At 53.5% G+C, this 21,393-nt stretch overlaps 1 protein-coding gene across 1 annotated transcript in view; it reads right to left on the reverse strand.

The window, feature by feature from the left end:
- The window catches only part of CNPY1 (canopy FGF signaling regulator 1), a 68,344-nt gene extending 47,446 nt beyond the window's left edge, over positions 1 to 20,898 (reverse strand). Inside the window, exon 1 of the mRNA XM_004430767.3 lies at positions 20,796 to 20,898. Coding sequence (XP_004430824.2) covers positions 20,796 to 20,898 — 103 coding nt within the window. The remainder of the gene's footprint in view (positions 1 to 20,795) is intronic.
- Positions 20,899 to 21,393: the final 495 nt, after the last annotated feature.

Consider the following 21,393-nt stretch of genomic DNA (forward strand, 5'->3'; position numbering starts at 1 on the left):
GCCCGTCCCCAAGTTGTCCCAGAGGTCAGCCGTCATGTCAGCACCCGGATTGGGAGCTCAGCCCCTGGAGTGGATAAGCCCGTCTGCCGTCCCGCCTCTGTCCCTTACTGGCCAGGCAACTCTCACTCAACAAGAGCAGTCGCTGATGGTTACAATCACCTGTTAGGGAATGATAAGTCCAGTGAGTGTCACCCAGTCCTTCTGGGTCCCCAGGCCCCCTAGAACGGCCAGTCTCTCCAAGGCCACTGCCAGCAGGAGGTGGAAGTTTTGTCGGCCCATTGCCGGGCATCAAAGACTGCCCGGGCCACCCACTCAGCACTCTCTACCGTGTGCCGAGGCCGCACAGCTGCCTCCCCAGTAAAGGGACTTGTAGCCACACTCTGGAGAACACACACTTCCTTTCCAGCTCTTTACAGCTCGGTGTGCCCACGTAACTTGGCTCTAGAACCACGAGCTCCGGGACCTCCCTGAAGAGAGAGCCAGCGCTGGTCCTTGGCCCCAGTGTTGCCCGACCCATCCCACTATCGGAGCCTGGACGGAGTTCGGCCATCAGGACCAGGGCACACCGAGAGACGGCAGGCAAAGAACTGCAGGGGCCTGGGTCGCTGGGGACTGTGGGGCAGATTCCTGCCAGCCTGGCCAGTAGTTCTCGGTCCTCCAGGAGACTACTCAGCCACTATTTTGAGTCTACTACACTCCCAGACGAATGTAACCTTGTTCCCTAAGGCAGGAATCTGGAAAGACTATCCCATATCAGCTCTCTCAGTGGGGACCCTGATCAGCTGCGGGAAGCCCGTGATGGATGCCGGAGGCTCACTGGGAGGGCACTCGCCCAGGGGCACACCTCCCGGGCCTCACAGGCGACACACGGCCAGCAGGCTTGGCGAGGAGGCCTCTTGGGAAGAAAGCGAGGGTGACCACTGCACGCTGAGAGCCATTCAGGATCCTTGCAGACAGGCAAGAGCACAAGAGGGTGTTGGGGCCAGACAGGAGTGGGAGGAAGGGGTGCGATTTTCTAGAGGTTCTTGATGTCCTTTACTCCTTGCTCCTGTGAGAGGGAAGACAGTGGGAACTCGTCTCTTGGAAGCGGAGAAGGAAACAGTCAGTGTGAAGGAGGCCACTGCTGAGGAGGAGCAGTGTACCTCAGAGGGAAGCAGCAGGCTGGCGTGAAGGGTCCCTGAGATCAGGGTCGGGTCCAGCAGGGCCACCACCAGGGCCCTGGTGGCTCTGTGCTCTGGCGGTGCCTCCAGCCCTTCCTGGTACAGCTGTGAGCTGGATACACGCCACACTCGCGGACGGCAGTGCAGACAGGGAAAAGGATGTGGCCCTGCTGTTACCCGTACGTGGCTTCAGATCCTGCTCACTGTGCATTGCTTCATTCAGCCTCATCGTAGGGTGAGGATTAAGTCTATAAAGCACGTACCAGCAGGCACACACAGCTCCTTACTCAGGGCTGGCCCTCTCTGGCCCCTCTGGAAGAGTTCAGATTCTTAGAAGACCCGACTCGACCTGGCGGCCTGCCTGGGAACGCAGATGCCCGAGTCTGTCTGCTCTGCCTCTGCAGACCCCATGTTTCAGGCTCCAGCTGGGTCTGGAGTGTTCTTGGCTCTCTGGAGCCTGCAAGGTTGGATGTAGCAGGCATTGGGTATGCCCGGCCCCAGGGCTATCCGGTCACACGTTAATACCCTGTTCCCTTCAGCTCAGACCCTGTGTTTCAGAAGCACCAAGACAGGCTTGGTGTAAAGGAGGGCTCCCTGAAGAGGGTCCCCCTGGAGAGACTGAGCTGATGGCGGTACCATCCTTCATCCACAAGTACTCTTGGTGGTCCAGTCAGCCGGAGGAGGAGCTTCCACCAGATGCTCCCGCCTTTCTCTTCTCTGGCAGCAGCGGCCTGGAGTCGCAGCCCCCAGGGCCGGGGAGGGTCCACTCTCATTGGTCAAGGAGCGTGTCTCAGGGTCACAGGTGAGCCCCACCCACATGGAAGGTGCCGGGCTTCCAGGACAGGCCAAGAGGGGGTGAGGTCCCCCAGGTCTGCCGTCCCTGACCTCCCCACGGAGGGGAGGGGCGGCTCGATGAGAAAAGATCATTTTAAATTTCCGCCCCAGGTCACAGAACAAGTTAACAGAGCCACATCAGCGACCTGGGCCTCTAGATTTCTAGTCCGGCGTTAATTTAAATGTTAATCTGAAATCTTCACTTGAGTCACTGGAGTTTCGAGTTTATTAGAGCAGGCGGCAGGAGTGGAGCCTCATGGGGGGGTTGGCGGGTCACATTGCCTGCCAGAGGGCGAGCCCTCCTCCCAGCTGGGCCCGCCAACCCTTCTGTCTGTCTGCCTCCTCCCTTCTCCTGTCTCTGTCTCTCTCTCTCTGTCTCTCTCTCTCTGTCTCTCTCTCTCTCTCTCTGAGTGAGATTTAGAAATGGGGAGGAGAAGGCAGGGGATGTCAGGTTCGGATAGTCCCTGGGGGGCTCGGGTGCTAGAGCCATCTAGGAGCTGGAAAGGGCAGGTGTGTGCATCTCTTCCCAGCCCTGCAGGTAGTGACATGACACAGGTGGCCTGAAACTGGCCGTAGTGCAAGTATTTGCACAAGGGGAGTAGGCAAACACTGCAAATCAGGGCCCCCCTGCTCTGCACATGCCTTAGAGGCTAATGCACCAACCAGTGTTGGGGCACCTGCTGTCTTTAAGGGTAGGAGCTAGGCTCAAGAAAGTCAGGGAGGCCTAAGTCACAGCCCAGGCCCTCAAAGGAGCTGGCGTCTGATGGGGGTCAGTGAGCTCATGGACATGAACAGGAACCAGGGCTGGGCAGAGGCCCCTGCGGACACCTCCCCAGGCAGGGGTAGGGGGTCTCACATGGACCAGCTGCAGGAGCAAGGAAACCTGAGCCTCAAAGAGCCACCAGCGATAGTTGGTCCTTGGGCCACAAGTGCAGGTGACCAGCAGACTCACCTGGGGAGATGCTGAGATATGGATCTGGGTCCCAGCCTTGGAGGGTCTTGGTCAGTGGTCTGGGTGAGGCCCAGGCTTTGCATGCGCCCTGACAGGCAGTGAAGTCGATTTGCACCTGTGATCGCAGGATGGCCACTCAAAGGCCACACTCTTCCCACAACCCAGTACCTGTCCCCTGCTTAGTGGGGCCCTGGCTCCTTTGGGGGAAGACAAAGCCCTGATTCCCACAGTGGGGGAATGTCCAGAGAGGGTAACATGCCCCACTCCGTCAAGAAACACTCAATCTCCCGCACGTGGAAGTGGCTGACGCCTGAGTTTTTCTTAAAAGTTTGGCCGCTAGACATCCGAAAGCACGGTCGGCGGTCGAACAGTGGCTAAGAGTGGGTGGATGAGAAATGAGCAGAGAGACCCAAAGACAAGCCGCACCGCGCTGAAACTGAACGACCTGGAGCCCAGCCCTACAGAGCCTTCTGGGGTCCTCCTCAGAGGCGGTGATGTACAAGCTGCCTAGAGCCACCAGCAGAGACGTGTGTCAGCCCCACAGGCGCAGGAAGCAGCCTGGGCTTTGAAAGCGAATCAGCCTCAGAGGGCCTCAGATCATGGACCCCAGATCAGGGAGCCGCTTTCCTTATTCCCTCACTTCCTTCCTCATTGTTATGGGCAGAATCATGTCCCCAAGAAGGATATGTCCACCTCCTAAGCCCCATACCTGTGAAGGTGACCTTATCTGGAGATAGGGTCTTTGCAGATGATCAAGTTAAGATGGAGGCCCTAATCCAATATGACTGGTGTCCTTATATGAAGAGGAGAGACCCAGAGACAGACGCCCACAGAGGGCAGACCACGTGCAGACACACAGGGAGAGCACCACACGACGGCAGAGGCAGAGATCAGAACAATGCATCCACAAGCCGAGGATCGCCAGCCACCACCACAAGCTGGAAAAGGCAGGATCCTCCCCTGCAGGATTCAGAGGGAGCATGGCCCTGCCAACACCTTAATTTCAGTCTTCTGGCCTCAAGAACTGTGAGGGAATAAACTTGTGTGGTTTTAGGCCATCCAGTCACCCACAGAAAACTCGTATGCTCACCTTACCTTGTGCCAACACTGTGCCAGGTGACAGAGAGGCAGCAATGAGTAAGACAGTGTGCCCTCAAGGTTTCCAGTCCAGCTGGGACAACGACACGAACAAGCTGAGAGAGCCGAGTGTTACAGAGCTGGAGCAGGGAAAGTTGCAGGAATGTACGACGGTTTCGGCCTCAGAGAGCCTCCCGGGGGAGTGACATTTAAGCCGTAGCTCTGCAGATGAGCAGGACGTGGCCATGCTGGGACCAGAGAGAAGCGGTCCCGGGAGAGGGGCGCACAACCGTGGAGGAGGTGAGCTGGAGAAAGGTGCATACAGCCCTCCCTCGGTATCCACAGGGGATTGGTTCCAGGACTCCTGAGGGTACCAAAATCCACAGACGCTCAAGTCTCTTATATAAACTGCGTAGTATTTGCATATAACCTACACACATCTTCCCATATACTTTAAATCATCTCTAGATTACTCATAATACCTAACACAATGTAAATGCTATGTAAATGGTTGTTATACTGTATTGTTTGGGGAATAATGACAAGAAAAAAGGTCTGTACACATTCAGTACAGATGCAACCATCGTAGGCCTTGGGATCCGTGGTTGGTTGAATCCACAGATACGGAACCCACAGATACAGAGGGACGTCTACTTCAGCGATGGAAAGACATTGTTATAAAATCACATACTCTTTTTCTCATTTTTTCTTTTGAATTTTATATCATAAGTATTTTCTAGACTAACTGCATAATCATGACCATTATAAAAATTGTTACATAATATCCCATCAAGTAGATGTACCATAATTTCCTCAATTGTCTATCTGTGCGTGTGAGGTTTTTTCAAATGTCTAAAAGATGGAGAATTTAGCCTCACAAGTGATCCTCAGTTGCAAGAAGCTGCCTCTTCGAGTTAACCTGGGGCATAACTGTTTCTCGTTTGTTCCATCATTCAACAAATATTTAAGCCCTCTCTTCTGGGCAGGGTACCAGGTACAGGAGATATAATGCAGAGTAAGAAGAGCCACCATGCTTGCCACAGCCACTCAGGAGTTTGCAAATGAAGGGGGAGTATTAGTCAGTTCAAGAAACGAGAGCTTCTTGTGCTCTGAGATCCCACATGATGGGGTGAGGATTAGAGACTTCATGTGCTCTGAGATCCTACATGATGGGGTGAGGATTAGAGACTTCACATCCTCTGAGACCCTACATGATGGGGTGAAGATTGGAGACTTCACATGCTCTGAGATCCTACATGAGGGGGTGAGGATAAGAGACTGCAGGTGCTCTGAGATCCCACACGATGGGGTAGGGATTAGAGACTTCACCTGCTCTGAGGTCCTACATGTCGGGGTGGGAGATTAGAAACCATGACCACAGTATTTCGCCATTCTCCCATTTCCCCATCTCAAGCCTGAGCTGACGTGCAGCCTGCTTTGACCAGTACAATGTGGAAGCAGTGATGCTGTGCAAATTCCAGGGGCCAGGCCTCAAGGGGCCTTGTAGCTTTCACCTTTGCTGTCTTGGAACCCTCTGGCCACCATGTACAGAGCCCAGACTGAACTGCTGAATGATGAGAGGTCACAAATAGGGGCAAGGTGAGAGCCAGCACCCAGGCCCCAGATGTGTGAGGTAGCCAGCCTAGACTCTCCAGCTGGGGGAGCCACCCCTCGCCTGCAGCTGCACGAGTGAGCACAGGGGAGAGCAGCAGACGGCTAGCCCACTCCTGACCTGAATAATCAGCTCCTGTTTAGGCCTCTGAGTACAGGGGGGCTGTATATAGGTGGGCTGGACTTTGTCAGGACGGAGGGGAGGTTTCCCTAGAAAGTGATGGGGAAGACTTGGGAGATGAATAGGCATCTACCAGGTGAAAAGCAGAGGGAACAGGGTCCCCAGGAGAGGGACCAGCTTTAGTGTAAGCTACAACATCACAGTGGACAATAAAACTATAGTCATACACCTGAGGAGGAGCACATGGGAGGAGTGTGGCACGTGATGGGGCTGCAGGGGTGGGCTGGGGCCAGACCAGGCAGAGCCTTGCAGGCAGAGGTAAGGAAGTGTGTCTGCATTCTAAACCACATAGAATGACTGCAGTATTTTGAGTAAGGTGAGACCTGTGCTTTTCAAAGGTCATTTAGGCTACAGTTACAAGAAGACACTAGAGGGGACCAGAGTGGTGTAGGCGAGCCAGCTGATAGGCTCCTGCAAAGGTCCTGGCCAGAGATGACTGTGGCTTGGATCACAGTAACGGAAGGGGGGATGCAGAGAGGACGATGAATCCAAGGGCTCTTTGGGAGACAATCAACGGCATTGGTGATGATTGGGCACGCCGGTGGGGCAGATCCTGCTGTTGCACCCCAACCACCTCTTCTGTATTAATAAAGCACCACTCATATCTAGTTACAGGCAGCCACATGTGACAGAAGACTGGCTCCTTCCCAGTTCAATCCGACCACAGTAATCCATGCACGCTGGTTTGGGGAGGACACGTGTTGTAGTTCTGACCGACAAGACACGAGGAGAGGGCTTTCCTCCCTTTCACAAAACAGAGACATGCAGGACATGCCAACACTTCACTCCCGCTTCAGCACAGTGTCATCCGCAGGACGCAGCTGGAAACGTGGCAGCCATCCTGGCACCACGAGGAGCCAGCCTCAGGTTCACAGCAACAAGCAGAGCGGGCGGGAAGATGGAGGAACCTGGGTGTGTGGCGGCGCTGCTGAGACCGCCATGGGCTGCCGTACTTCCTGAATTCTCTGATGGAGCTTTCCCCACTTTCTCCTTATTGCTGAAGCCATTTCGAGTTAGGGATGATGACACTTGCTTCCCAAGCCTGGACGAGTTTCCTAGGGCGGCCGTGACAAAGGACCACGGATGGGGTGGCTGAAACAAGAGATTTATTTTCTCACAATTCTGGAGGCCGCAAGTCCAAGAGTAAGGTGCCGGCAGGGCTGGTTTCATTCTGAAGCCTCTGTCCTCAGTGTGTACGTGCCTGTCTTCTCCCTCTGTCTCCACACTGGCTTTCCTCCATGTGTGCATATGTCTGTGCTAAACATCCTCTTCTTATAAGGAGCCTAGTCATATTTGATTGTGAGTTATTGATTATAATTTATTGGTTATTGATCATAACCCTAATCCTCATTTGGGTTAGGGTCCCTAAAGACCTCATTTTAATTTAATTACCTCTTTAAAAACCTTATCCCCAAATATGATTACATTCTGAGGTATGAAGGGGGTGGGACTTCGACATATGAATTTTGGGGGAACACAGTTCGGCAACATGGGGGAAGTTTAATTCCACAGATCAGGACATCCACAGGTTGGTGAATCATACTCAGTGCCCTCCCAGCTCTGGGTCCACCTCTTTGCGGCGCTCTTGGCTTCTCCCATGGTTTTGAGATGTCGTCTGTGGTTATAAGCTTCAGATCCTCAGACTCCTACACCTAGAGTCATAGACGAGGGGTCTCCTCACCTGCCACCTTCCATTTGTAAGGAGATGCCCCCGGCAGACTTCTTCCCACTCTCATTGGCCAGAACTGTCCTACGGCCTGGCCCAACCCCGTCACTGGCCTGGAAATAAAATTATTATGTTTAGCTTAGACCAGTAGAGATTTACACTCTGAGGCTAGGAGGGGCACAACCTGTCCTCAGAGGCACCTGGCTCTAGAGCTGAACAAAATCAGGGTTCTGTCAGCAAGGACGTGCCCAGCCGGAGAGCCCAGGAAGTACCCTCCTCCGTGGTAATCTCAGGACTGGGCAGTGATTCAGGGAGGCAGCAGGTCGGGGGGCGGAGAGGAGGCCCACCAGCTGGTGCTAAAACAAAGCCCAACCCCGAGGCTCTTGCAAATACCGCCGGCCGCAGGCCACACATCTCCCTCCCCAACACATCACCACGGCAACCCGGCCGTGTGAGCGACTCCCCATCGAGTTTTAACCCAAATTATATTTTCCAGGTCTAAAATCAGAGTCACTGTGAGAAGAACTCACTTTAACAACTTGAAGATGCGCCGGACATGAGGCAAAGATGAGAGATGGATGGCAGAAGAGAAAAATCTTATAAATAATATGTTTTAATTGAACGAGCTGACCCTGGATATGCAGAACCCAAATGACAGGCCTTTTTCTGCTATATTCTTTTCAGAAAAAGCAGCAGGATTAGGGTTGGTGGTGGTGTGTCTGTTTTCCTGGAAACAGTCCAGTCTCACTATACTGTGTTTCCAGGCTTACTCCATCATCCCGATGCTCGGGACACTGGCCTTTAGTCACCAAGAGAAGAGACACTATGATCAGCAAATGCTGTCCGCTCTGGGAGAAATGCGCACAGACGCACAGTGGAAGGATGTTCGGGACTGACGAAACAGGGTCTCTGGTCAGTGTTCAGGTAACCAGAGACCAAGCAACCAAAACACCATTGAAATCTCGCGTGTCATCTCTTTCTTTTATTCAAGTAATGCTCATTTGATTATTCTTTGAAAGTTTTTATTTGACGTTTGTTGAGTACTAAATTTCTCTTCTGTAAGACTTGATAATGTTAAGAAAAGTCTGGAAAAAGCATAAAACAGGCTGTCACTCACCTATTTTCACAAGGCATAGGGCAGAGCTATTTGAATGGGGCAGGAGCCAGGGGTCCCAGTCAGTTAAAACTATCCATGATGTGATTAAAGATCATCAGGAATAGTCAAATCTAGAACTTTCCATGGGGGAGCTGGAGAACCACAGGCAAGAATAACAGCTTTCACCTGTGGAGTGCTTATCGCATATCGGACACCATGTTGAGCACTCTACAAGTCATCACATGGAAGCCTAAGGAAGACTCTGGAGCAGATGCTGCTGTTATCATCCCATTTGACAGATGGGGAAACTGAGACTTGGAGCAAGTAAGCACTTCGCTTCTGGTCATACAGGGCTGCAGAGCCAAGACCCCAAAGCAGGTGCGTCTCCAGAACCCACCATCATTTCACCCAAAGGCATTCTGTGTAGAGAGGCATCAAGGCAAACCCATGATAGGGAAAGCTGGCATGTAGGGTGCCTTCTAAGGACAATGGCGAGAGCATTTTCATAACACAACCATCCCATGAAGGCTCTGCAGAGACTCGCAAGGGCCCATCGTTTCCATTGAAGAAGTTTTGGTCATAGAAAGAATCTTAAATGCAAAACTCAGTGAGTTCGAATAAGCCAATTAAGAAATAACCCAGGCTGACTTGATTCTGTGTACAGTGAGCCCAGCCGCCTTGGTCTATGCACTCTACCATCACCAGAGACCCCTCCAGTCCCACCAAAGGGAGTCTACCTACTGCAGTGGACTCAGACAGCTGCTCTTCCTAGGAAGAAAGCAATTTCCCAATAAAGTATGAAAAGATGCCCACGTCTCTTCCAATAAGACCACAGCTCCCCTGCCTGAGGGGGGCCTATGGCTTGGCTAGTCCCTCTCGGCGGTGGGGAAGCGGTTACCTGGCTCGTTAGGAAGCCGGCCTTTCCAGAACAGCGACATAAACTGCTCTTAGAGGGTGCAAGCTTGACTTGTAGAAGGGTGGAAGAAGAAGACCCATCAAATCCTGCTGCCCACACCCTACTTTGGTGGCAAGCCTGGCCCTCTAACTAGCACTGTGCACATTAATGTGTCCTGGCGTGGACACACAGGCCAGGCCCCAGAGCTGCGGTGTCTGATGCCTGTTCAGACGGACCACTCAGCTTCCCAGCCAGCTCTTGCACAAACACTGCTGAAGATGTTCAGAATCCGCAGGGCATGGCACAGTGGCCAGCTGAAAGATGTGTTTCTGGTCAAAAAGCCACAACAACAAGCCAACTCCCAAGACAGCCCAAAACCACCTTCAACTGATGTCAGAAAACTAGCCCACTCAGGGGCTGGTCCCAGTGGCCTAGTGGTTAAGCTGGGTGCACTTTGCACAGTTCCCAGTGTGGACCTACACCACTCCTCAGTGGCCACACTGTGGAGGTGGCTCACATACAAAATAGAGGAAGACTGGCCACAGTTGTTAGCTCAGGGCGAATCTTCCTCAGCAAAAAAAAAAAAAAAAATTAGTCCATTCAGGTAACTGAGGGCCAAGGGAAGGAGGCAGGAGGAAGGTGGAGAGTGAAAGAAGGGGGAACAGACAGGCCACCAGACCAACCATCCGGGCATAACTGACCAAAGCAGCCCCTTGTGGAACATTCCACTTAGATCAAGAACCTTATGGACTCCACCACCACCAGCCACCACCATTTCCAAGAATAAAACAAAACAAAACCAAAGTCTGCAGGTTTTTGGGTTTTTAACCAGGGTAAGTAACCACTGTTGTGTCTCCATTTTTAAAATGCCATCTTTATGTTTCTAAGTAAGATTCAAAACTGAGGAAAAATACTTTGAAAGCAGGCATTTTGTGTACAGTTTACATTTGAAAAATCAAGTGCAGAGGACTCAGAGAAAAACTCACAAACCATAGTCCCCTCATTAACCTCGCTCTTGGCGTATCCGTGCTGGTATTCTCAGGACACAAACCAGCCCTCACCGTAATGCAGGGAGGTGAGACCCACACGTACACCAGTGTACTGCTTTCCTCAGAGAGGGGTGAGCTAGGCTGCCTGGAAAGAGGCAGCCCTGAGGAGCAGGCGCCGGGAAGAGCACCGCCCTCGCTCGGCAAAGCCCTGAGTTCACTGTCAGAGAAGGACAAGGCTAAAGGTACAGGTCAGTGGGGACTCTGGCCCCAGGGGGGAGGATATTTAAAGACAAGGAGAGGAGTAGTGGTGCAGCACATCAGGTGACTGTCCCCATCTTTCACCCTCTGTCCATGCTGATCGCTACAGCAATCTACAGTTCTTTGCAGCCCACCTTTGACAGTGGGCTCAGCCATCTGACTCAACAATGGACTATGGTGGGAGTGACGGCCTGCCGGTTCCGAGCCTCGGCCTCTCGGGGCATCATATATCTCCCCTTGCCCTCTTGTACCTCCGCCCTTGCCAGAGAAGAACACGTCCCCGCCAGCCCAAGGGTCAGAGGAGGCTGAGTCACACACGGGACAGGCCTGCACCCATCCTCCCCCTTAGAGCTGCCTGCTGAGCCCCGTCTAGACAGCTGACCCCCAGTCAACTGGCAGGCTTGTGAGAAGAATGCCATTGAGACTGTGGTTGGTTGTTATGCAGTAATAGCTGACTGACTCGGTGTTAATAAAAAAAAAAGAGTGTATGAATGGGGGAGGAGGAATGGGGCAGTAAGGTTATAAAAGGGAATTGGTTTATGCACTTATCTCATCACATACGCTCACAGACGTTTCACTGGTCACATTTGGCAAAAACTCACTTTTGAAATGTATGTCCAAATCAATTAAGAATTTAGCACTTAGAGGCTGGGGGTGGATGCTAGGTGCTGGTTTGTTTGTTTGCCTTTTCATATCCAGTAGCCTATATAAGACACAGGGAAGATGGGCATGCAGAAAGACCCCCAAATGATTTTATTTCCTCTAAATGAAGGATGGTGGGTCTACGTCAAGGTCCGCAGCAATGTCATTAATCACAAGGGTACCTGGAATTGCGCTTAGACCTGGGCACATCTTTAGAGACGTGTTGGTCACCAATGCCCGTCAGCAAATGGTTCCAGCTTATCATTCCCAGGCACGTGGGAGGGCAGTGCTCTCTAAAGACCCGCCCTGACCAGGGAATTATGGGTGGAGGGGCTGAGGTCACTCCTGTGTCCAGGCACTGGAGTTCTGGCCAGGGTCCTCAGAGTTCTGCCCTCCGCTGTGACAACCTGCCACACTCACGGTGCTGCCACGGAGAGGGGAGTGCAGAGCGGAGCCCAGCTTCCCACGGCAGGCATGCAGCACGAGTGACAAAGAGACCGTGCTCGTCACACCCGTGCAGATGGGGGGACATTTGTCAGGCCGCATAGTCCAGCCTGTCCTGACTGAGACCTGTTATCTTCACCTGCCATGTGAAGAAAACCATGAGAACCACTGTTCCGAGAGAAACACAAAACGAAGGAACAAGTGACGTGCCTGGGGGTCACTGGGATGTGGAGCTGGCAGGTGGGCCTGTGGGGTCTGGCTTTAGGCCCCCCAGTTGAAGGGACCCCCCCAGGGAGGCAGACCGCATGGGTTGGACCCAGGGGCTCTGCCAGGGCCCCTTTGGGCAAACGGAAGACACAGGGGCCCAGAGTCACGGGTTTCAGGGCTTCTGGGCGGGTGACCCACAGAAGTCTAGACGCGCAGAGCATCTGCATCCATGACCCCAGTGCCTGCCACACAGACTGACAGGGAGAGCGGGGCAGGGGCCTCGTGGCAGGACTGGCCCCACGGCCTGCTGCCTGTGGTCCAGGAGCGCTCTGCTGCCTGAGATTCACACTGATTCGTGAACAGGGGCCCCGCGTCTTCATTTCACACTGGGCCTCACAAATTAGACAGCGGTTCCGTCTGGGGTACTAAGTGACCAACAGCTGACCACCGACTCAGCACAGGGGTCAAAGCAGAAGGCCAGCCCTCTGCACCAGGCCAGGCTGTGACCTGAGCTTGGGAGAAGAAGGGCTCCGAGGCCAGAGTGACCCAGGAGCCGGGCTCTGGGGTGCCCGGCAGCAGTCAGGCCAGAGGCTCAGAGAGCTGGCTGGAGGCCCCACAGCCCAGGGCACCTGACCCAGCACCCCCAAGGCCGGGCCCCGATGGACAGCGCTCTCGATGAGTCAGGTCACTGAATACTCACGACCTCCCGATGAACGAGCGATATCACCCACAGCCACACAAAGGCACCTGGAGCACAGGGGCCCAGGCAAGGAAGCTGGGTCCACACGTGGCGGCAGAGCCGGGGCAGGAAGGGGCAGAGAAACCAGATAGAAAACACTGAGCTCCCCACGCGCAGACATATAGCAAGACAGGAGGCAGCTGAGGCTTTTTAAGGACAATGACCGGGAGGCCATTTGCTGGGGAGGGGGAAGAGGCAGGCCCTGCGGACAGGGCGAATGGGAAGCCAAGAGACCACACTGAGCATTTCCAGGCGGAAAGGCCTGGCAGAGATGGGGAGGTCTCCGGCCTCTTTAGGGGGTGGCTATGCAGCATGTCCCGGGGAGCTCTCATCCCAGAAGGTCCCCTACACGTCACCCTCCTTCAGGGAAGGCGATCAGAACCGAGCAGATCTTTACCATCACCGGATTCTGAATGAACTTGTTAAAGCATTTTTAGTGTAATGAAAACATTAGATCAATTCCTCGCAGTGATCGCTGTCATGAAATCAATAGTCTTCGCGGTCCATCATGCTGACGGCTGACACACACACGTGAAGGTCTGCTAACAATGGTAGAGACCCACCGAGTGCCCCCTACAAAGCGACTGGCGTGAGTGCGGGTAAGGAGGGGTGGGGAGAGATAGCAATCTGCTCCGTCTACCCATCTGAAGCGCATGAGAAGAAAGAGGTGACTGTCTCCATATGACCAAGGCCTGAGACTAGCAGGGTGACAACGGAGGTGGTTCATTAAGAGAAGCATTTGCACAGATGACTCGTGCAGTCGGACAAGCGTAGCGTTTTGCAGAGTTCATACCCAGTGGGATTCTTGCTACCCACTCTACCTTTATCTCTTCCCCAAATGAGTCAGACCAAAGAAAGGGTTGGCGAGAGTAGGGGCAGAAATAAATCCTACACCACGAGCCCAAGGTGAGCCCTGGGAATAACCGCTGATGCAAAGCCAGGGTTTGCAGGGCTCTGCTCTCCAAGGGCGCCTCCCTGCCGCCCCCCTGGCAACAGCTAGCACCTCCACCGAGAAGTGTGGGTTTAGCGAATGCTCCAACTGGGTCCAGAAGCCACACATCTGTCAGCTTTCCAAGAGGGGTCTGTTACAAAGAGAAAGGGGAGCTGGTCTGGGAGGACAAGAACGGGTACTCAGTGCACCCACGCATCCAGCAGAGGTACAGCCATACACATCCGTTACAGGCATGCACACGGACACATGCACACACACACTCCATGGGCAGTGCCTGGGGTGCAAACAAGTTCACGTGGGACACGGTTTGCCCAGAGCACGGCAGGGTGGGTGTCTGTGGGTGAGCCTGGGGACCCCAGGAGCTCTGGGCCCAGTAGAAATGGGCAGATGAGGCTTTGAATGTCTGGAGTCCACATCAGAGTGGGAAAGGGTCCAGCTGGAGAAGCAGAACAAACTAGAAAGGTGTCGCTATTGCCAAGACATAAGCAAACAGAATTATTTGCAGATGATACCTGGAAAATGTAAACCAATCCACTGAAAAAGTATCAGAACACTGAAAGAATTCAGCAAAGTGCCTGATGACAGAATTTATATATATAAAAAATAAATTTCCTATATATAAATAATAACCAATTAGAAAATACGAAGGAAGAAAAGACCTCATTAACACTAGCAATAATTAAAGAGACAACCCAGCTAGAAATAAACTTAAAAACAACTGTGTTTTAGGGCAATGAAACTCCTCTGTGTTACTCTACAGTGGAGGATCCATGGCATCACACATTTGTCCAAACCACAGAACGGACACCACCAAGAGTGGACCCCAACGTAAACGGTGGGCTCTGGGTGATGATGATGGCTCAGTGTGGGCTCATTGCTTCCAGCTAACGCCCCACTCTGGTGGGGATGACAGTGGGGGAGGCTGTTGTGTGTGGGGGCAGGGGGTGTATGGGAACTCTCTGCACCTTCCTCTCAATTTTGCTGTGAACCTAAAACTGCTCTAAAAAATAAAGTCTACTTAATTGGGAAAAAAAAGTGCCTGATCTATACCAAGAAAACTTTTAACCCTTCTGGGAGATAGTGAAAAGGCTTGAGTAAAGTAGCTTGTTATTGGATAGAAAGTATTGTGAAGATGCAAATTCTAAGTTTATCTGTATACATTCAATGGATTGCAATCAAAACAACAGGATTTTTCCTGACCTTTCTAAAATAATTAAAAAGTTAACAGAAAATATGAGTAATATGGGATGCTAGAATATATTATAAAGCTATGATGAGTAAAATAAAATAATACTAGTACAGAAATAGATAAATTGTTTAAAAAAAACAGCAAAGAATCTGGAATAGATCCTAATCCATATGGGAACTGGTTAGAAGACAATACGTAAAATAATCACAATGAAGGTAAGAAGCCAACACTTACTGAGCGTGAATTACGTGCCAAGGGTCAGCTCACCAGCCTCGATTTTCACATAACTCTTTACACCAACATGAATTCCACATGGGTCCAATACGATTGTTTAATCTTCAAGTGGGCTAAGTCTTTATAAGCAAGGGAGGAAGCCAAAAAGCCATAAGGCAAAATGTTTATCAATTTGGTTAGATTAAAATTTGTAGAGAAAACGTACAACGGACAAATTCACAGATAAATAAAAGCTAAAGGAAAACTCACAGTCCATCTGGGAAGAGCTACTTTAATTGTGTACAAAGGGCTCTTCTAAAGCTCCAGGTCCGCCCGCCTCTCTCCTGCAGGAGCCTCCTTGGGTCACTTCCTTCATTCATCTGTTCAACTGCACTTACCCGGAGCCTACCGTGCGCCCCCGACAGCGCAGTGAGTACCACCAAGTTCATGCTCACACGGAGCTTTGGTTCAAGAGAAGAGACAACAATTAACCAGCAAAGGAATAAAGACGACGATCGCACACTGTAGCCGTTGCTCCAAAGCAACTGGGTTTTGAGATAGGCAGTATTAGAGAAATCTCTCTTAGAGAAGGTAATCACGGAGGGAATATTTATATTACTTAAGGTACTGCTAAGCAGCAGTAACAAAAAGACCCCAAATGGAATGACTTAGATAAGATGAAGCATGCTCCAGAGGGTCAGAATTCAGAGGTGAGAGGTCCAGGGCTGGCAGGTGGCTCTGCCGATCGACAAGTGGCTTCCATCTCTGGGTCCAAGAAGACTCCCCAGTGGGGAGGGGGAGGGGAATGGAAGGAAGGCGAGCAACCCTGAGAGCTGCAGACATCATTTCTCCTCACAAAGCACATGGCACGGGAGGCTGGGAAGTGTAGCCTTCAGGGGATGGCCACGCGCCCTGGAAAACCTGGGTTGAGGTGGGGGTTCAATTACCAACAGGACAACAAGAGTGGCCAGTGATCAGTAGCCTCTGCCTCAAATGCCTCTCTGACGAGGTGACACTTGAGCAAAGACCCAAAGGATGAGAATGGGGCAGCCACGAGAAGAACATTCTAGAGAGGACCAGAGCAACGGCCTTGTGGCAGGGAAGGGCACTGAGCTGGACAGCAGTGAACAAGGGCTCAAGTGTGCTGGCCCAGAGTCTGGGCAGGCCACAGGGCAGAGGTTTGGAAAATGAGGTCAATATGGCAGAGGAGTCATGAAGAGCCTCACAGGCTATCATAAGGAACTGGATTTTATCGTAAGAGCAACAGTGAGCCATGGAAGACTTTAAGAATGGGACTAAAATAAAATAAAACGCCACTCTGGCTTTGTGTGGAGAATGGGTTGGAGGGTGCAGGGCAGGAAGTGGAGGCTGGTTAGGGACTAGCCAGGCACGAGACGACGGCAGCGTCACGGGGTTGTGGTGGCAGAGATGAGAAGTGGATGGCTTCAGATGTTCGTGGAGTAGAACCATCAGGATTCGGTGGGGGGAAGTCTTGGGAGGGAAGCAGAGGAAGGAATCCAAGACGGCACCTGGTCCTTTGCTCTTGGAGGCCGTCAGCGAGACGGGAAGACTGAGCAGCAGCGAGACGCAGGTAGGCGGTCCATTGCGGACACTTTACGTCTGAGATGCTCTTGGACTGCTAGGTGGAATACTCAGTGGGCACCTGTACATTCAACTCTAAACTCAGGGAAAAGGGCTGGGTTGGGGAGGGACGTTGGAGCCGTTGGCATGTAAGTGATGAACGATGCCAAGGACCTGGCCGGGATCTCCCAAACCGACCAGGTAGATGGATTCGTCTGATGAAAAACGTATTTCCTGGTCCCTGGAAGAGCGGAGGGGGTTCTTTCTCCCCTAGGTGAGGGGTCTGTGTCCCTAGACACAGGCTTGTGGAGGATGAGCGGAACCTCACCAACCCTTCTGCTGCCTGTTCCTGCCGGGGCCCAGTAGGGAAGAAAGGGGCTGACCCCTTGGGGAAGAAGGGAATCAAGGATTACAGTTTCTTACTACTGCAAGCAGGCCTCAGCCCTTGCTGGTGAAGAGAAAGGATGGGATGTGTTGCACTGACAGCCTCAGAAAGGCAGCTGCTTCTTGTGTGAGGAGAGCCAGCGCCTTCCTCGCAGGGGCAGGTCAGCTCAGCACCGCCGGCCCTGGGTTCTGTTGCCTCAGGCTGCCCCGGAGAAAGGCCATTGGCCCCACCGCCCCCCACCACACGTGGGGCCAGCTGGGTGTAGTCCTTGGTCCTGCGTGGCCAGACAGCAGGCGCTGGGAGCCTAATCACATCCAGGGGGACCAGATGTTTTACGTCGGGCTCCCCAAGCTCATCAACAGGGGCCTGGCATTCAGGGGTTGGGACACCGCAGCCAAAAATTAAACACTAAATATTTAAAAAAACAGACTCGTGTCTCATGCTGTTGTATTGCAGTAAAATTGCATCAGCCAGTTCTGTGGCTAAGGCCCACAGGCTTCAGCTGCTCCAGACCGCTGTCTGGCAAACAAAGGCCTCCAGAGTGGCCTCTGCTTCCAGAGGCCGAGGTTCCATGGCGGGGATTATCTACAAGGAGCCTTGTAGCAGGAGAGCGGAGACCAAGGGGCTCACGTGGTGTAGGCCTGAGCCGCCAACGTTTAGAGGTGCGCAGAGGAGGAGAGCCAGCAAAGGAGACTGGAAGAGGAGCAGTCGGGGAGCTGCCAAGAAAACCAGGAAAGCGTGGCAGCAAAGACGCCGAGAGAGTGTTTGCAGAGGTCAGGAGGGTCAACTCTGCCAGCCCCGCTGAGAGGTCAAGCATGGTCCAGTGGATTTTGCAATATGGAAGTCATGGGGGGAGGGGCAGGGGTTCTCCCCTATCCCTGCGCCCCCCCAGAAAAGGAGTAGGTAGGAGAGTGGAGAGGTGAGCAAAGAGGATGCATAAATGTGGGCAGTTGGGGTTCAGTCCTTTGAGGACCCAGGAGACTGCATAGAGCAGGGCTGGACAAACAAACAGATTTGCAGCCCACAGAGCAAATCCAGCCCACCACCTGATTTTATAAATATAACCTTATTGGACCACAGACATGCCCAATTGTTTGCGTGTTTTCTATGTTACAGGAGCCAGGTGAGGCCAAGGGGGTCAGCAGGGTACCGACAGGTTGGCGACTCCACCACCTCAGAGAGCTGTGAGAGGTCTGAGTGAGGCTATCCATGCAAAACACTTCAGCAGTGCGATGTAAACGCTGGACACAAAAGCTAGATATGATTTCAGTTATTAATCCTATTAGCATCTCCCACAGGGTCTGCCAAGAACAGGCTGACTCCACAGAAGGAAGGGTCTCGGAGGTAAGGTCACCGATCCCAGCATTCCAGGAGAGGAACCAAGTCCAGAGCAGGCTGCTCCCCAAAGAGCCTCTCCTCAGTGAAAATAGCAGTGATTAGTGGGGAAGTGGCTGATTTCATGCATTTTATTCCTAATATGACTATTACTAGAATGAGGGCAGGCAGGTTGCCCCCTTTCCCCAGGTGGGTACAGGTTTCTGAATTCTACTGCTTGGTAAAACAGAATTAGGAGAATTGCTTCAGGACATAGAGCAGCTGTGTTGCATCTGCTGCCAGCATTCAGGCCATTTGTACAAGAGACGGGGATTCACCAAATCAAAGGGGACATCCCCTCCCAGGTTCCCTAAATGAGTTTGCTTCACATGGAAGGAGACACTCAGAAAGAGGCTTTAAAAGAGGAATACAGAATGAGAGAGAGAGAAAAAGAAAGAGACGCCTTCCATGAAAGAGAGTTTTCACCAGTGGAGCCGGGGCTGGCCTGCTGAAGCAGCGATGTCCACATGCACCCCCTTCTCACTGCCTCAGTTTCCCTTCTCAGCTCACCCTTTCCACCTACCACAGCTACCCCCCAGGGCCCTGAGACCAACTTCCTGACCCTCTATCCTACTTCTCCAAGCTTTGCTTCTGCACCCACCTGGCGTGCCCCAGCCCTGCACCCAGTGTGTTCAAAACTCCTCAGTAAGTAAACAATCTGAGTACCCCAACGCAAGTCTATCTAAAATTTTATACATACCTTCTAAAACACTTTTATAGACTATGTCTAGTTTCAAGATAAAATACACATAAACAGAAGCTCTACTATTTCCTTCCCAGCCCTGGCTCTTCACCTTCTTCCGGAGCACGCCCCGCAGGGCACACACCTCGTCTGGAGAGCCTGGGGCAGGCCAGGGGCCCCGCTTTATCTGCTCTTCACATCGTGCTTCTCTGTACGATTTCATCTGAGGAGAGGGATCTATTGCCAAAAACGATTTTGAAAACCACAGCTCTAGACCACTCCAGACCTTCTTTCTCTTTGTCAGAACTTACCCATCCCATGTCCCACCCCCTCGGAGCCCTACTCTGCCCTAGACCATCTGACATGCTACCTGCGTGTCTCCTCAAGAAGTACAGTGGGTCCCCCAGGCTGGGTTACATGTTTGCATTTTAGCAGGAACTTTCTGGAACTGATGCTCTAAAGTAAGGAAATGACGTCAGGCACCGGGTCTGGACAAAGCACAATATGTCTTGGGTCAGGGGATCTTCTGCTTCATCTCAAATCACCCCACCTCAGGGGTGCCTGCTGATTACACGTGTGGGGTGGGGTGGGGACCAACTCCAAGGCTACATGGAAAGGCTCAGCTGACACCACAGTGAGAAGATGGGTGCTCTGAGCAGAGCACCTGACACTCACAGCCCCTCCATACCACCCCCTCCAGCTCTCGCTCCTCGGCCCCAAGCCCACTGTCCCCTCTCTACCCTTGGTTCACACGGTCTCCAGGGGCTCCCAGACCCACCCTCCATCTCCACCCTATCCCCAGCCCTTGGCCCCACACGGTGCACCTGCAGGACTCCCTCCCCCGACCCAGTCCCAGAGCCAGGCGGGGGAAGCCAGCACCCGTCAGAGAAGTAGCCTCTGGCTGCGCAGACGGAGCTTGGACAGGCATGACGGGCCTGCCTCCACCCAGAGACTCAAGGACCATGTGATGGGGCCCCAGAACTGCAAAAGCAAACCGCAGAGCAGACTCAACTCTGAGTCCCGAGCCAACTGGAAACATCCAGGCTTCTGTGCCAACACCGGCGGCCTCTTCCCTACATGTACCCTGTCGCCACCACAACGGGCATTCTTTACACAGACATGTGCTCTTCACCAGCATCACCCGAGTCTCATTAATCCCGCCCATTACCTCCGTGTCACTGAAAGAATGCCCCCTGCCTTTTGTCCACTACACGACGAAAAAGACTAAAAACCACCTGCGGATTCTATAGTCCAAAGGGCAAATTATAGCCAGAAAAGCTGGGAATGCATTTATTTAAATCAATTGTAACTAACTGGTACCCAGTAACTAGTAGCCCCATGAGAGATGTCACCAAAGTGCTCCAGGGCAGATGTGCCAGCCTGACCCGCACAGCTGAGCCAGTGCCCCCAAGCCCACCCCAAAAACGAGGCTCTCCGAGGTGAAATGACCGCCCCAGGCCACAGAGCCAAGGCCGGCAGACGGGGCTCAGCCCCCCGCGGCTCCAAGCAGCTGCCGCAACCTCTGGCCCCCAGGCCTGGACTGGTGGGGGCTGAGTCGGTACCAGAGGGCTTCTTGCTTGGGTGAGGAGTGGGACAGGGAAGGGGGCTGTCCAGCAGCTGTCCCCCTCCGAAGTCCCGGGCCCGCGCGGCGCCCCCGTGCGCACTCACCTCCGCAAAACACGTCTGGGTCCCGGGGGTCCCGGGCGCCCCGGGCAGGCGCCGGCCACGCCAGCAGAGCCACCAGGGCCACGGGCAGCAGCGCAGGCCCCATGCTTCGCAGCCGGCCTCCTCCCGCGCCGTCCGGCCGCTGGTCGCCCCGCAGGGAGTGGCAGGTCGAGGCCCGGCCGCCGCCGCGTTGCCCTGGAGACGGCGCCCGCCCCGCAGGTGCTGCACCTGCGTCCGCGTCCAGATGCGCAGCTGCCTCCGGCCGGCTGTTCACCGCCGGGGTCCCACCCCCGCCCCCGGCCCCGCCCCCTCCCCTGTCCTCTCCACTCCCGTCCTCGGTCCCCGGTTTCCACCCCCATCCCATGTCCCAACCTCCATCCCCATCCCGGTGCCACCCCTCGGTCCCCACTCCCGCCCCGGGCCGCACACCCCCGGCCCTGCCGCGTCTGCTGGCTCAGCTGTCGGCGCAGACAGCGCGTGGGAGCTAGAGCGGGCTCTGCCCAAGCCCTTGGTGCAGACCCTCCCCTGCAGGTAAAGGTGTGAGTTCGCGCAGGTCACTTAGCCCCCGGGGGCCTTGTTCTCAAGGCTGCTGCAACAGGCA

Source organism: Ceratotherium simum, chromosome 1, assembly GCF_057802395.1.
Source record: "Ceratotherium simum simum isolate JZ-2026a chromosome 1, ASM5780239v1, whole genome shotgun sequence".
Classification (NCBI taxonomy): Eukaryota; Metazoa; Chordata; class Mammalia; order Perissodactyla; family Rhinocerotidae; genus Ceratotherium; species Ceratotherium simum.